This window comes from Vidua macroura, chromosome 22 (genome assembly GCF_024509145.1).
Source record: "Vidua macroura isolate BioBank_ID:100142 chromosome 22, ASM2450914v1, whole genome shotgun sequence".
Lineage (NCBI taxonomy): Eukaryota > Metazoa > Chordata > Aves > Passeriformes > Viduidae > Vidua > Vidua macroura.
Window position 1 is genome coordinate 1,195,801 of NC_071592.1, and position 16,627 is coordinate 1,212,427.

At 55.5% G+C, this 16,627-nt stretch overlaps 1 protein-coding gene across 3 annotated transcripts in view; it reads right to left on the bottom strand.

Moving 5' to 3' along the window:
- DSCAML1 (DS cell adhesion molecule like 1) overlaps positions 1 to 16,627 on the bottom strand; it is a 96,140-nt gene that overhangs the window by 68,653 nt on the left and 10,860 nt on the right. For all 3 annotated transcript variants that reach the window (XM_053997133.1, XM_053997132.1, XM_053997134.1), the window contains one exon: positions 15,950 to 16,096. In XM_053997133.1, the coding sequence (XP_053853108.1) occupies positions 15,950 to 16,096 (147 nt within the window). The remainder of the gene's footprint in view (positions 1 to 15,949; positions 16,097 to 16,627) is intronic.

The window sequence follows — 16,627 nt, forward strand, 5'->3', positions numbered from 1 at the left end:
TAAGAAACCCCCAGGGCTGGGGAAAATCCCGTCCCACTCCTGAATCCTGAGGGATCCAGCCCAGCTGAAGGAGCAGGGAGGAAGCTCGGGGAATGAAAGGATGTGTCTGTCAGAGACAAAAGGAGCTTGCTCTCCCCCTCACTCGTTCACAAGAAAATATTTGTAAACAAATGCTTCCTGTTTGTGTTTATCCAACTTTGAGAGACTTCAAATGGAAGCCTGCTCCCCATACCATATCATTACCCTTCATTATTGCAATTTTCCAGGCTTTAGGTGCCTGGAGAAGGAAAACACAGGATACTGCACCACTCAGAAAGCTGCAGGAAGTTAAACTGGGAGAGAGGCAAGCCCAAACGACCCAGGGACTCCAGGTGGGCACTGACCATGCAGACCCAGCACAGCTCCTGCATCCAGGGCAGGAGAGCAAGAGCGATTGTGGCCCTTTGTGCCAAGAAAGAGCAGCAAAGCCTCACAGCCACGGACACCTTGGCTGGCTCAAAACACCAGGATGCTCCAGCTGGATGCTTCTCCAGGCTGGAGCTCCTCACCCAAGCCATGCCAGACCATCCTTACTCCTCCCTTGGCTGAAGGTGCTCTGGTGATAGACTGAGTGCCCACTTATCACCAGTAGGTGCTGGAACAACCAAAGGACAGCTGGCAAATGCTGACAGGAAAGGAACACTCTTTAAACAGGGAAGGGCTCCAAAAAGAAATCTCATTTGTAGATCATTGCCCTGATATCTCAGCATTTTTTACTTCACAATTCTGTTTTATATAGCCCTGTTTATTGCACTGATATCTCATCCTGCAGATTCATCTCAGATCATCGTTAAGGTTCCTCCCCAGCTTGCAGAGATGCCTCTGCCTATCATAAAACTCTATGTTGAAATTTCAGATTAATTAAAAGCTGTAAATTGCAAAGCCAGATGCGATAACTCACATCTTCACCCTTCCAGAAAACAAAACAAAACAAAACAAAACAAAACAAAAAACCCAAACCAAAACCAACCGAAAATCAGGAAAAGGAGAAAAGTGTGAAAGTCTCTTGGTTTATAGCGTGGCTGTGCCCTGAGATGGGTCCCTCCATCCTCACTGTGACCCAGCCACCGAGGGTCCCCAGAGACACCTGGCACGTGGCAGGGAGTGGCACGACGTCCCAGGTGTCACCGTGGTGCCACCCCAGAGACACCTGGCACGTGGCAGGGAGTGACACGCACGTCCCAGGTGTCACCGTGGTGCCACCCCAGAGACACCTGGCACGTAGCAGGGAGTGGCACGCACGTCCCAGGTGTCACCGTGGTGCCACCCCAGCCAGGCCGGTGACGCTGCCGCCGCTCAGAGCGCAGGGTGGGGCGATGCTGGGCGGGGCACCGTGCCCAAGGGCCCGCGGGCAGCAGGGGAGCCCCGCAGCCACCCCAAATTCCATCTGACCGAGCTCCGCTGTCCCGGGGCGATGCCCAGAGCGGGCCCCCGCAGCTGCGGCGGCGCGGAGCGGGGACAGACGCCATCCCCCGGGGCCGGGGACGCTGCTCCCCGTGCCCAAGGACACTCACGCAGCCGTGACCACCATCTGCTCGCTGGCAGCACGAGCCAGCCCGGCCGCCAGCGCCGCGGCATCGCCTGAGCTCAGGCACGGGGGGCAGCCCCTGCTCCTGCCAGCCCTGCTCTCGGCACCTCCACTTACGCCCCTAAAACCACCCCGAGGGGAGGAAGAGGAGGTGTTTCCTCCAATTTCCCCCCAGTTTCCAGGTGCTCCCAGCTCTCCTGCAGGCTGGTTTGACTGGTGCTCATCCCGTTGCCCTCATCCCATCACGCCTGGGCCCCCAGGAGCGGGGCAGGCAGCAACATCCCTCCCTTGCCAAGCTCCCACTGACTGCAGATCCCTTAATGCATTTCTTGGCCAAGGGTGAGGAGATTAAACACTCCGTAGAAGGCGAGCTGACACAAGCTGACAGACCTGAATCTTCTGCACATGCATAAGTGCCAGTCCTCATCACAAGGATGCTCATTTGCCAGCCTCGTACCTATCACTTGGGCTGGGAGTCAATCTAAATAAAGCAAATTCACGTGTTCTGAGGGGGAGAGGGAGTCGCTGGGCTGTCATAAGGTTGAACTCAGCTGGCATCATTCTAAAGTGGAAGGTGCTGCAGGAGTGGGAAGCAGAGGGTTTCCAGCCTCCCAGGAGTGAGAGCAAGGGAGTTTTGCTTTTCTTGAAAGCTGCTGAGCCAGGAGAAACCAGTAGCCCCAGGCCCAGGCTGCAAGGAGCTGGGCTGTGGAGTCAGAATCACGGGATCGTTGAGGTTGGAAAAGCCCTCTGAGATCATCGAGCCCAAGCTGTGCCCGATCCCCACCTTGTCACCCACGGAGTGCCACACCCAGCCCTTCCTTGGACACCTCCAGGAACGGGGACTCCACCACCTCCCTGGACAACCCTATCCATGTGCCAGAGGTGAGATGAGAGCAAAGCCTGGCACGTGGCTGATTCCTCCTGCCCACCTGAGCCAGCCCTGCCAGGACAGCAAATTTCACCTTATTCCACTCTGACACAGAGCCCAGCCACCCCCCAGACTCAGAGACTGGTTCGGGTTAGAAAGGACCTTAAAAATCATCCAGTTCCACCCCCTGCCACGGGCAGGGACACTTCCACTAGACCAGGTTGCTCCAAGCCCTGTCCAACACTTCCAGGTAAAGAGGATCCACAACTTCTATCCCTCTCCTTCCCTCCTACCCTCCAGCGCTTGGTTGCAAGGATTAAGACTCATTTCCAATGAAGTTTTCATTATTTTCTGCTCTCCTTCTTTATTCCTCAACTCATTTGCATTACAAAAAAATTAAACAAAAGCTGCTTTTTTGAATCTCCACTCATTACTCCCATTACATTTGTTAACATCATTATCTTCAGCTGAAGATGGCAACTATTATCAAATGTTGCAGAGCTGCTGCAGACCTCTTGCTATATTACTCTGGAAAATTGCTTTAATGCTTATGCTTTTAGTGGTTTGAAAAAAACAGCTATAGCATTAGAAGCCATAAAGAAGATAAAAAAGTGCATCATCCAATAATAAGTGAGTTTTTTCCCCTTTACACTGAAATATAAATACACGGAGGTAATGCAAGATGCAAAAGCTCTTCCTACTCCTCCTCCTCCTCCTCAGTGACCCAGCACGGACCCTCTGATCTGACCCTCAGTGTCTCTCTGTCCAACACTTTTCTTCAGGAAAAGTGATTATAATGAAAACTGGGATCAAAAGGAAATAACTCTAGGGACAAAATAGTTCAATTTTACCAGATTTTGGCAAAATGTTTCTGAGGAAGGAGAAAGGCCCGGGGCGTGGGTGCTGAATCCCTGGGTTTAGCGGGGAAGGAAAGCCCCAAGGGACAGAGCTGTGCAGGGCAGGCCGAGGCGGCCCTGGGGTCTGACGACAGGGATGTCTCAGGGTCCCACTGCCTCCCACTTCCAACTGGAAACCAGCACGGAGGAGCCTTGGAGCACTGGCAACATCTCTGCTCAGGTGGGCTCAGCTCGCTGGGAGGGCGTTTGAACCAAGGAGAGAGGATCAAACAGGAACGAGCGAAACACGAGCCTGGGGAGGCTGAAGAAGCAGGGCTTGGCAGGGCAGAACAGAACTGGGGCTTCCAAATCTCCCTTCCAAGGAAATGATGTGTCCCCAGGGTCACCAGGAAAACAAAACAGACAGAAGAAATCCTTCCCTGTGGGGGTGGGGAGGTCCTGCACAGGGTGCCCAGAGAAGCTGTGGCTGCCCCATCCCTGGGAGTGTCCAAGGCCAGCTTGGATGTGCTTGGAGAAACCTGGGACAGTGGAAGGTGTCCCTGGGGACTGTGCTGGCCCTCACCCAGGCCATTCCAGCTGTGAGGATGGGACAGCAGAGCTCAGGAGCTGGGGCCATGCACAAACCCCACTCCAGCATGGCCCGGGCTGATTTACGGCAGCTGCAGGAGAGGTCAGAGCTCCATGGGCTTTCATCGATCTGTTAATTAAACCCAGGCAAAACAAACCTAATGAACGCAAAAATTTACAGCCCCTGCCATGGGTTCAGGTGCAGCTGGAGCTCAGCCCACTCATCTTCTCTCCTAACAAGTCAGGGTAAGCTGGGCTTTTGAGGGAGATCCAGACCCCGCTCTGGGACAGGAAAGATGTGCTGCACTCCTACCTGCAGCACTAATAATGCTTCTAATAAGAGCAAACTGCCAAAAGTGAGGCAGCACAGAGGTGCCAAACCCTGCCAGAAAGGAGCCCAGAGTGTGTCTGTCCCTTGGCACAGGCCCTGGCACGCTGGCAGGGCGGCACGTGAGGCGTGACTCCACAATGACCCGCTTTAACCACGCGCCGGTGCAAAACTCACACAGCCCCTGCTGCAAGTTCACGCTTGGCCACACAGCCCACGAGACCCACACAAAGAGATTCAAATCATCACTTTGTTTTCCATCAGGCTTTTGGTGTTGATTTAAGCTGCCCAAACAAATAATTACGGTCTTATCTCCATCACGCAGCAGCATTAGCCACAATTCATCATTTTTAGCTTGTTTTGGGCATTGTGTATATATGGACAAATAAAGAAGGAACTCAGCCATTCTCATTTCATAGAACCTGGCATTGAAAGATGGGCATTTGGTTAAATCTGCTCTTGACTAGAACAAAAATGTAATCTCCAAAGAACTCTGCAGGAAAGAGAAACACGTGTGTGTTTTTACCAGCTTTGGGAAATGAGACCAGCGGATCTGCAGAGCTGAGGCGCAGAAGCGATGCTCCGCGGGGGCACACGGGGCTGTGGTCCGTACCCTTCCCTTCCCCAGCCTCAGGCAGGAGATTCCCCACCAGATTTCCAGCTGTGGCTGTGCAGCTGCAAACCGGAGCCAGAGGCCTCGGCACCCAGAGCCCTGGAAGAGCCAAACCCTGGCTCACCCCGAGAGCCAGGCCGGAGTTAACCGTAACTCACAGGCCATTCCCAGATAAGACACGACAGGTTATGCCAGAGCTCTGCCAAGAGAGATCACGGAGATGATTATGAAGTTAATTCTTGACACCGCCGGGCGCGTGCCGTACATCCCGTGTTTGCAATAGCCATAGCTCCCGTTCAAACAGCCGGGATGTCGGATCCATTATACAACAGCCGAGTGCAGGGAGCAGTGCCAAGCACGTGGACGTGGTCCGAGGTGCAGGGGGAGTTCACCTGGGGAAGGCAGCAATCACCTCCCTGGAAGGAGCTGCGTGGTTTGAACCTCGCCCGGCAGGGGGAAATCCCACCCAGGCACCCACAGGCGGGCAGCTGATCGCCAGGAGGTGCTTCCCAAGCCCTGCTGCTGGCAGCGTGGCACAGCTTTGCTCCCGGGATCCGCAGGGGTGTGAAACAAGCTGTAGAAACAGCAGCGCTGCTCCGCGCTCGGGGGGCGGCTGTGAAACCGCAGCGCCAGGCGCCGGCACCCCGAGCCCGCAGCAGCACGCGGCTGGGAGCCACAGGGGCAAGAAATGGCACACCAGGGGCACCTCCAGCGCTGGCCCCAGCTCCTGCTGCCTGCAGCACGCTGCTCCTCCCCGGTGCAAAGGGTTTGCGGGGAGAAGCAGCTCCAAGCCATCAGTTGGGCGCTGGAGCAGGGTCTGGTGAACGCAAAGCCATGACCAGCATGAGGTTTTCATCTCAGCCACCACCAAAACTGCCCAGGGATGGGCAAACACAGACCTGTCCTTCCCCTTAGTCCCCAGGGATGGGCAAACACAGACCTGTCCTTCCCCTTAGTCCCCAGGGATGGGCAAACACATCCCATCCTTCCCCTTGACCAGCACAGGGATGATCTCCGTGCCTGCCACCACCATTTGCTTCCCCAGCCCTGTGACAGCATTTTCAGCCCTTCACAGTGCCAAGCTCCAAGCACCAGGCTGGCTTGGGCGAGAGAAACCACTTCTCCTCAAGCTGAGCCTGCCTGTGAAGGGTACCCCTCACTAGGGATGCCTGGCACGGAGGGAAGAGCGGGCACGGGGAGGACGGGGAGGGGCGACGGCACTCAAGCAAAGAGGACCCAGCTGGTTGTGACATGCTCAGCCACGAAAAATTATAGTTTTAAAGCTGCTTTCAGTGGAAAGACCCAGAACAGGCAACCGAGGCTCTGGAAAGGAATATTAAACACTGCAGAAATAAAAGGTATTGCTCAAGAGAAAACATAACAAGGCTGAAACCCAGCGTGGTGCAGCCTTCAGATGAAATGGAGATGAGCTGCGAATGAATTGCTCCCTCTTAAGGGAATTTCTGGCTTTTTAAGGAGGGAGGGCACACCCGTCCTTCGCGGCCTCGCCGAAGGGTGAGGGTGGGGTGGGGTCCAGAGATGCTCTCCAGGGCATGTGGAAGCTCCCTGCCTCACCACGCCAGGAACACAGATCCCACTGGGCCCTGCTGTGCTCTCCATCACCAGGAGAGCCAGCTGGGCACCATCCCACCCCGGGGAGGTTCTGCATCCAAAAAAACAGAGTCAGGGCAGAGCCTGGAGCCCCTGGTGCACAGCCAGGGGAGATGCCAGAGCTCCAGGGGTGTTTGGAGAACGCTCCCAGGCACAGGGTGGGATTATTGGGGTGTCCATGCAGGACCAGGCCTTTGATGGTCCTTGTGGGTCCCTTCCAAATCAGAATATTCCACAATTCTGTGATCCCCTGCAGATCCCCCAGTGCTGTACAGGTCCTGCCATACCCCAGCCTCTCCACATGCCCCATTTCCTGGTGACATGTTACACGAGAATCTCAATTTCCAGTTAAAAATAACACCAGTTTCTAACCCTCGAAGGTGCAGAAAAACGTGACCTCTAAAAATCCAGAAACTGAAAGGCAAAGCAAATGAGTCCCAAATTTGTCTACGCTATAAACGTCAATTTCTTTTTGAAAGAAATGAATGTTTTTGATGAATGTTTTCTTGAATGCCTGCTTTTGGCAGTGCTGCCATCTGTGAAAAATCTCTGCCACGCTCGCTATTAAGATTTCATTTCCAAGAAGAGCTCATAGCTGCTTTAATAAATGGTTAAAAGATTGTCAGGGGTCCAAAGGGCCAGCAGCTTGTTTACCACAAGTGGCTTCTGTCACCAAGCAAAGCACCTTTGACTGATAAGCTTAGAGCCAGATCACACGCAGCTTCCTCCCAGCCCTCAGCGAGCCGCGCTTTGAGAAGCACTTTAGCAATGTCGGGCACTTAGGAACCTAATCCCAATCGACTCTGAATGAGATTTACAGTCCTGAATGGCCAGCTCGCTCTGGAGAGGTCCCTGGGTCACGCCGAGTCTTGCAGAGGTTTCACTCCACATCCCCCAGCCGTGGGTTGGCCTTTTGACACCACTCGTTATCAAACGGCACGAGCAGCGCCGAAATCCTTCAGGAGGGGGCTGGGGGCACATCCAGCAGCCCCAGCTCGGGCTGTGCCCACCAGCCTGGCGCTGGGGGGGCCCTGCAGACCCCAGGGCAGCCCGGCCCTCCTTGGGGCTGCAGAGCCCGGGTCTGGGCTGAGTCCGTGCCGCAGCGCAGGGCAGGGACCCGAGGAGCCTCCCCTGTGTCAGCACCAGGGCTCACGGCTTATGAAATGGAGTCCTGAAATGGCTGGTGTATTTGTAGATCCTCTGCGTGACTGAATCAAGAGGAACAATAAGATCTTTTTCCAGATTCGGCAAACATCAGTATAATAAAAAAAATTAATTATATGCTTGAACACATGCACCAGAGCAATGCCCTGTATTTTCTCCTAATTGTTCTCCAAGCCTTGCAGAGCCACATTTAAATAAAAATGAAGCAGTTATTTAAACCGCAATTAAAGATGGAGCAATTTATTTTTAAGCTTGAACTATCGTCAGCAGAGCAGGAGGGGAGGAAGGGGGGCTGCACTGGGACCCCTGGTGCCACGCAGGGCACATTCCACTGGCCACTGGAGCCACGCTGCTCCAAGAAGGAAGGCAGAGGAACAGAGCAGAGACTCCCAGCAGCCCCACAAAGAGGTGCTGGCCGCTTCCTCCCCATCCCACAGCTGCTCCTCACTGGCGCAGAGCACAGCAGCCCATCCCTGACCTCACAACCCCGGGGCTGTCCCAGGAAGGACGAGGATTTGGGATGTACCCGCCGGGAAGGCTCAGCCTGGGCTCAGCCTGGGCCAGCTCCTCCCCGCCCCATGGGTGGGGTGTTTTGGGAGAGATCTGCACCCCTGGGCTCCTTTCCTTCCAACCAGGGGATGGTTTTTTTTTCCATCCAGGTGCCCATCACCACAACCCCAGGTTCTGCACCCAAAACCCAGCCCTGGGGACTCAGCCCTGTCTGCCCCAGAGAGGTGACCACGAGCAAACATCCTGTGCCTGGAGCAGGGAGCAACCCTCGACAGCAAGAGGTGGCTGGGAGGGAGCCGGGGAGGGAGGGAGGGAGGAAGAGCAGCAACCACAACAAAAACCCACCCTCTCTTTTCATAAGACAGCAGAATTTATCAGCCTGCAGCCCTTCACATCTGTCTCCTCATACAAAATGAAAGAGGCTTTGAAAAACAGAGGAGATGAAATAAAGCCGTCTGTGTGAGGAAGCTGGCATCTCTGCCACTGTCACTGTCACCATGGCAGGAATAATGACCGTGATTGTTTCTGCATCTGGGGATGTGCGCGGGTGCACGGGGAGGAGGGGGAGGACGCTGCACACCCACACCACCCCCTCCCCTGCTCACGAGCCCCCAGCCCCGTTTGGGGCGAGCTGGCCTGCACAGCACAAGATGTGGTGACTTCAGCCCTGCTGCAGCTCCTCTCCCTCGCAGGCCCCAGGGGCAGGTGGCTCAGGCTCACACAAACATGTGGCTAGGGAAGAGCTTTGACCTGTGCAGCTCTCACATCACTTGGCTTTGCTGTAGCAATTACTGCCCGGGCAGGCTCCGCTCCCGGGGGGACCTGGGGCAGCAGGACAGGAGCCAGCAGCGGCTCCTCGCTCGGAGCTGACATTTAAATAGAGGTGGAAAAGGACAGAGGCTGGGGCCGGCTGGAGAACCTGCACAGGCCAGCAAGCCCATCCCTCAGAGCTGGCTCTGGCATTGTGTTGGGATGATTCTCAGGGCTGTCCTGAGCAGAGCAATGAGCTGGATTTCAGTGGGTCCCTTCCAGCTCGCCATATTCTGTGTTTCTATTCTCTTCTAGGATTTTCAAGTGGATTTTGGAGCATTCCAAGCCCATCAGGCTGGTAGCAGCCTGAAGGAAGAGGGGTCACTCCCAAGGACCCCTCAGGTGAGGTGGCCCATGGCTGATCATGGGTTGCACCCCCATACAGAGCCCCCCAGTCCCCTGTGCCCAGCACCCACAGTGTCCTGCCCAGTGCACGGAGTGCTGGTCACAGCCTCAGCATGAGCTGCTCCAGTGCCTTACAGAAACTCCCATCCCAGAGGATTTCAGCTCTCCAGCAGCAGGAAGGTCTTTAAAAAGCACAAAAGCATGAGAATTTAGCAAGTGCCCTGTGAACAGGGAGACAAGAGCACAGCCCTCGTGATTCAGCAGGGACCTGGATGCTCCAGGCTGGTTCTGGGGTCAGGCAGGAGGGTCCTGGGCTCAGCAAGGTGCACGAGGCACGTGAGGCTCCAGGATTCATTAGAGAGCTCAGCTCCACTGCGAGCTGTGCCCCACAGCCTTCTCTTGGGCTGGTGCAGAGCACAGAATCCTCTCACAGGGATGTGCAGTACACACTCCAAAAGTCCCTGAGTGACTCCAGGGAAGCCCAGACACATCTAAGGTTCATCAGCCCCAATGCCCTCCTGCCCACATCACTCCCCTTCTCCCCATGCCACCAGTGGGGTGCTCCAGAGGAATTCCCTCTTGTCCCCACCTTCCTGGCCATTGCCTGAGAAGCCCGTGTGCCATTCAGTGTGACTGGAACGATGCATCCCAGCACGCAGAGCCACCCTGGGACGCAGGAGATCAGCAGATCCTTCCTCCACACATCCCCTCCAGCTGAACTCTTCCTCCTCCTGCTCTCTGCACTCCAGGAAGAGATTTACAGCCCACCTGCCTCCCGTGGGATGTCCAGACCCTCAGGCACCCATCCCACCCTCTCTCTGCCCGCTGTTCATCCCTTCCCTACAGCACAGCTGTGCCTCGGGGTGGCTGGAGGTGCCCTGCAGGACAGCCCTGGCACAGGTGCCCAGAGCAGCTGCGGCTGCCCCATCCTGAAAATGTCCAAGGCCACGATGGACAGGGCTTGGAGCCACCTGAGGTAGTGGAAGGTGTCCCTGGCCATGGCAGGGGTGGGATGAGATGGTCTGAGGTCACTTCTAGCCCAAACCATCCCATGAGTGTGTGATTCCTTTTGCTGCTCTCAGCCAAAGCTTCCCTTTCCTGCAGCCGCTGCCACAGCACAGCAAAAGCTGCTTTGGGACAGGCGGGGAGCTCAGTGTCACCAAATCCCCACCTGGGTCCTGCTGCAGGAGGCTGGGAGCTGTGGAACTGGGCCACCAGGAGGTGGCAGGGGCACCAGGAGGTGACAGGGGCACCGGGGCAGCGCCCGGGCTGTGCACAGGCTGCTGTTTACTTGTTGTGGTCCCTGCGTGTGCCGTGTGTGCATGCGTGTGGAGATTGTCTCCAACGTGACTCTGCATTATCAGGGCTATAATGAGTCCTTGTTAAAGTGGATTTGATGGAATAATTATATTCCAAAAAAACCTGCGGGAAAGCGCTCTCCCCTCTTAAAGGGCAGGATCATCAAACGTTCTCGCCACATTATTTGCAGTCACACCTTCTGCTGCATCTGCTCCTTTTAAAATCTCTAACTCCAATCTGATCTGAATATATAAATCTGAATTATCACAGCAAAAGGAGATGTGCTCACACCTTTTTTTATCTGTTGCCATGGCGATTAGATAAAATTCACGCCAAGTCTCTGGGGAAGGATGAAATGATTTCAGACAGAATCTCACCCCACTTGGTGAGAATAACGCCTGGAGCTACTTCCCTCTGTAACAGGTCTGGGCACATGTCACAGCCAGAGAGGGTGGCAAGGGGTGGGGGAGAAGGCAGGACACCTTTGGAGATCTCGAGGCCGACAGGGGAAAAGGTTTTGCAGCACCCGCAGACAGGGAAGGACAGGACGCCGCTCGCTCCGATCACATCAGGCGGCTCCGCGCTGCGGCTCTGCCCGTCCCGGGCACAAGTGGCAGAAGCCAGCTGGAAGGGCCAAGCCGTGTGCCCAGCGGTGCCCGTGCGGGGATTTCTGCCTGCACACGCCGGCAGGGAGCGGGGCAGGCGGGGCAGGCGGGTCCCCCCTCTCTCGGAGCGGGGCACAGCCACCAGCGCCGTGCTCGGCCGCAGGGGACAGCCGGGGACAGGCCAGGGGACAGCAGGGACACAGCAGTGGGGTGGCCCCGCGCCCGGCACGCTCCAGCTCACAGCCTCCTGCTTTAAACCAGCCGGGGTCATCCCACTTTCGGGCCAAACGCACCCGAAACAGCCCTCAGCAAGTCCTGTCCACCTCAAAGCTCTCCGCGATGCCAAACACACAAACAAGGGCAGCCTTTCGCCTGGCCGTGTTTATTCTGTCCCAGCTTCCAGCTTTTCCCCAGTAACGGGAGCCCGATGTCCCCCAGAATGAGCCCATTGACACAAGGACAATGCCGAATTATCCCGGTCCTGCCTCATCCCCCCGTGCCCCTCGGCACGCAGCTCCTGCCCGGGGGAATGCTGAGCCCAGAAATCCCAGAAATCCCAGAAATCCCAGAAATCCCAGAAATCCCAGAAATCCCAGAAATCTCAGAAATCCCAGAAATCTCAGAAATCCAGCCTCCTGCCTGTCCCTGGACTTGCCACGTCCTGGGATGGATTACAGTGGGATTTGTGTGCAGTTCCACTTCTGTAATTTCGGAGAAAAACAGAGTAGCAGTGGCGAGGTGCAGAAGAGGACAGAGAACATCTCTGGGGGGGGATTGACTGCAGGGAACTGCGAGGATGCTGCTGCCCTTTAGTGCCCACACCACCAAAGAGCTGCTCAGAGGAGCTTCAGGACCCCAGAACCAGCCCTGGGGACATCAGAGGATGGGACAGAAAGAGCCACACAGGTCAAACGAAGCTCACAGCTGCAGCACCACAAACAGATTAACTCAGGCAGAGATATTTTGGAAACTCCTGAAAGGCTCAGCCCACAAGACACACACAAAAACACCTCTAAAACTTCACAGAACTCAATTTTTTTTTTTTCCCAGCTCCTTCCTTCTGGCAAGCTTTACGTTTTGCTTTCCAGAGAAGAGGCTTTGTGGATAACCAGTGATTAAGTACATCCTCATCTGCGCAGCCCTCAGAGGATTTGTATTAGGCTGGTGACAAAGGCAGCACCCTTAGAAACGCTGGTACCTTGACAAGTGCTCTATTTAGATTTTTTTCCAACACAACCTATCAAGTACACAACACTGAAGAAGCAAATAACTGCTCAGCTCTGGCTTTGCCAGGCTGGAAATGCTCACTGCCTCCAAATCCCACTGCCCTCGCCAGCCCCAGTGCTGTTTTTCCCACTGGCACAGCCTGGACAGGTGACATCTGTGCCCAGCAAGGCAAAGCTGGACAAGGTGACATCCCTGAGCCAGCTGGGGACGATTTGGGAGCGAGTCCACGGGCACGTGTGTGCTCAGAGGGTTGTAAAAGCCAAGCAGTGCCCAAATGAACACCTTGCAACAGCTGGGGAGGGGCTGAAATTGCTCAAACCCCACTTTGTGGTGTCACCAGTAGCTCCCTGCGCTGTTTTTGCAAACTGCAGCTGGACAGGCACCCCAGGAGTGCCCACACACCTGGGCTCCACACTGCCACACAAAATAATAATAAAATGATTAAAGAAAAGCTGTTTACAACGCCGAGTTCTTAAAGCATATTGCAGCAGGATTTTCTCACTGTCACTCCGTGGAGGAGGGGTGAAGGGTGTGTAAAACTCTCCGTGCTCCCGTCCAGCTCCTCCAATACACACAGGATGCACCAGGAGCAGCAGTTTGAGGTGTGATTGTCCCCCCAGGCCCTGTCCTGCCCCAGGGGCTGCCCTGCCAGGCAGAGCAGCAGAGCCCTGGGAGCGGGGCTGTGTCTGTGGCAAGGCTGCAACACGAGGCAAGATTGATTCTGATGTGAGCGCCAGCAAGGCAAATGGGTTTTTGAAAACCCTGTAATTTCTCTGCAACCCTTGACTTCTCTAAACACACAGCAGCACAGTCAGGTGGGCACTGAACAAAAATGAGCTGCACTAATGATGATTTACGTGCAGGATAACCTGCCATAAAGAGTTTATCTTTGATTTCGGGGTATGTTACGGTGTTGCCAAGTTAACCAAACAGCACAACTCGTCACCCACACCCCGGAGAGGGAGGCAGCAGCTCTCCAGCTGGGCTCTCGCCAGCAAGGCACCACCAAGGTTCTGCAGCCACCAAGAGAGCAACAAGGTCTGGCTGAAAAAATATGAGAGGTTGGGAGCGCTGTAATCCCAATTAAGAAAAAAAAAAAAAAAAAAGATGATTCAGTCATAGAATTAAAGTACAATTTGTGTTATAAGAGACCTTAAAGTCCACCTTGTTCCTCCCTCTGCCATGGGCAGAGACACTTCCCACAGTCCCAGGCTGCTCCAAGCCCTGTCCAAGCTGGCCTTGGACCCTGCCAGGGATGGGGCAGCCACAGCTGCTCTGGACAACCTGTGCCAGAGGAGAATTTCTTCCTAGAACCCAAGAAAGCTCACAAAAGGTTTCCCCCAGCCACGTGTGGAGGCAGAGGTTGAGCTCACAAGAGCAGTCCCAGGGGAAACACTCACTGCCCCTATTTCTCAGCTGCAGGTGTTTTGGTTTGGTTGGGGAAAAGACATTTACTATGACAACAGTTGCTTCAGAAGAGCTTTTTGCCACCAAGAAGTCCGGATGGAGATTTTCCCTGCTCTGCACATCAGGACTGCTCCTCCCCTGCTGCACCTCGGGCTGCTGGGAAGATGCCCAGCTTTCCACAGGGAGCACTGGAGCAAAGTTTTGGGGAAAGCAGCGGGTTTGGCACGCTGGAGTCAGGCGAGAGCAGCACGTTCCAGAGGCAGCTGTGAGCACACAGAGGCAGCACAGCTCCCAGCTCAGGTGCAGAGCTGCAGTCCTTGCACAGCCCAGCGTCTCACCGGGCAGAACCCAGCACCGTGACCAGCAGGGACCGCCCCACATCCCAGCCCTCCTCACCTCCACCCCGTTCCCTCCCCTCATCCTCCTCACTCAGAATCAGGGCAGACGCAGAGGTTCAGCAGAGGTCAGGAAAAAACATATTTTTGGTAACAGCAAAGCCAGTTTTAGCTCTAACACACCAGCAACAAAAAAAATAAGCTTCAGGCAGATACTATATTTGTAATCCAACGGCAAAACATGTTTGCTTGTGTTGACTCTGCACTGTAACACAATTTATATGTTCTGTCTTTAGGGTAATTATTGCTTTAGAATGTTAAAATCGTTCCACCCTAATTAAATCATCATATTAAAAAATCCACTGCCACAGCAAACTTGGGAACAAGTCTGGTTAGGATCACGCGAGTGCACGGATGCTCAGTTGGCAAACCCGCCGCTGAGCCCGCCGGCCACACGGGCTCCATCCTGCAGAATCCCAGACCAAAGGATTCCCAAACCACGGAGGAAACAGCAGCCCAGGCCGTCCTGCTGATGGACCTGCTGTCCCACTCATCAGAGGCACCAGAGCATCACCTGCGTTGCCCAAAATGCACCAGGAGCGCCCCAGGGGGTGGGCACCACCAGCTCCTCGTTCCCACCCACCACACAGAAATCCACCTCGTGTTCCCACACCCACAGAACGGCTGGCAAGGGCACCGTGCCCGTCTGTCCCCTGCCAAAGGGTGCCTGCCCAGGTACCACCAGCCCAGGCACCTCCAGGCACGTGGGCTCTGCTGGATCAGCACCTTGGCTGCACTCAGGGGGCACAGCCCACCAGCAAGAGCCACCACAGCCCCCAGGAGAACAGATCACCCCCCTCCAGGTGAAGCACTTTGCTCCTCCTGCCAGCCCCAGCCCCGCTCCCGCTGGCCTCTGCTCCCCGTGGCAGCGCAGAGACGCGGAGCAGCCCCGGGACTTTCTGACCTGTGAGCAAATATCAAGCGCAGAGCGCTCACTTTGGGCAAAATCCTTTAATTCCCTCTGGATCCCCCGGGGGAAGCAGTTATTGATTGCTTTACCAGCAGCTCACACACGCTGCGCATCGACAGCGGCTCCGCGGAGGAGCCACGGGGTCACCCCGGAACACGGGGACACGGAGCTGGCCCCACGCTGTGCCCAGAACCCGCCACGGCCAGGCAGGAACACCTGCCAAAAAATCCCAGGGAAATACCTGGGGAAAACACCTGGACCTGCAGAGTCCCTGCGCAGAGGTGGGAGATGCTGTCCCTCCCACAGCCCCTTCCCCACGCAGGGAAGTCAGCTCTGAGTGGGACGTGGCCCAGACATGGGACAGGCAGGCCAGGCAGGTTCCATCACAGGGAAAAGGGAGGCGATGGCATTTTTACCAAGTTCCTTTCCCCGTGGTCGAATCAGTTGTGAAAATTGACAGGAAAAGGTGGAATTTTGACTGGACCTGACAAGACAAACACCAGCTCTGAGTGCAGCAGTCCGACACGGGCAGCACGGGCAGGTGCTGTCCCTGTTGTCCAGGTGCCAGTGCCAGGTACTCAACGCATCCTGCAGAAACCAGGACGGGGCACGAGTGCTGCCATAATGACACCGAGCATCCCTCACCCTGGGGACACACGGCCAGAGCAGCCAGGAGAGCCTGGGCACCACAGCTCTGCTCACACCAGCAGCACTTCCCAGCCTGGGGCTGCAAAATCACCAATGAAAGCCTTTGCTGGGTGGCACAGCTACAGACAACGAGCCAAAAACCAGAGCCTCCACGACAGCAAATGTCACACATGGCAAAGCAGGTCAGATTTCCAAGAGAACAGGTGCTCCTCTCTTACCTGGGATGATAGAAACGGTGTCTTTCTCCCAGGATACAACACTAACATATTCCTGCACTGAAGAGGGGATGAGGCACTTGAAAACAGCCACGTTTCCACGCATCGACCTTTGGTCCTCCACCCGAACGGTGTACGGTTCCCTGAAAACTGTGGAGGAAAGCAGATGGTTGGTAGCATGACAGTGCTGGAGGAAAACACATTTCCTTTTGCTAGAATCCCACGTTTCCCAAACAAACCAACCCACCCAGCCACACGCTGCTTCCATCCCAAACACCTTCCCGGGGAAGGAGGGGGTTCTCCGCTGGGGAACGCGGTGCTGGGCTTGGGACAGAGGGACACCTGGCCCAGCTGCTGCTGCTGGGACCTGCCACGGTCCCCAGCGTCACCTGAGCTTGCCAGACTCAGTGTGGGGACCGAGGACATTTTGTAGTTGTAATGTGTGTTTCACCTCTGGATGCTGAAAATGCATCCTGGGAGAGACAGCCCGTGGCACGGAGCCTGGGACCCCCCCAAAGCCCCAGCAGGAATATTTAAGGCAAGCAGATGACAATTTTCCATGTTCCCAGCTCGTGCCCTATTTCTCAGGGAGATGCACATCCCTTTGACAGCTCCGTGCTGCTCCCTGGACCAGCAGCAGTCCAGGTTTGAGAGGCACCTCAGCCTCTCCAGCAAGACAAA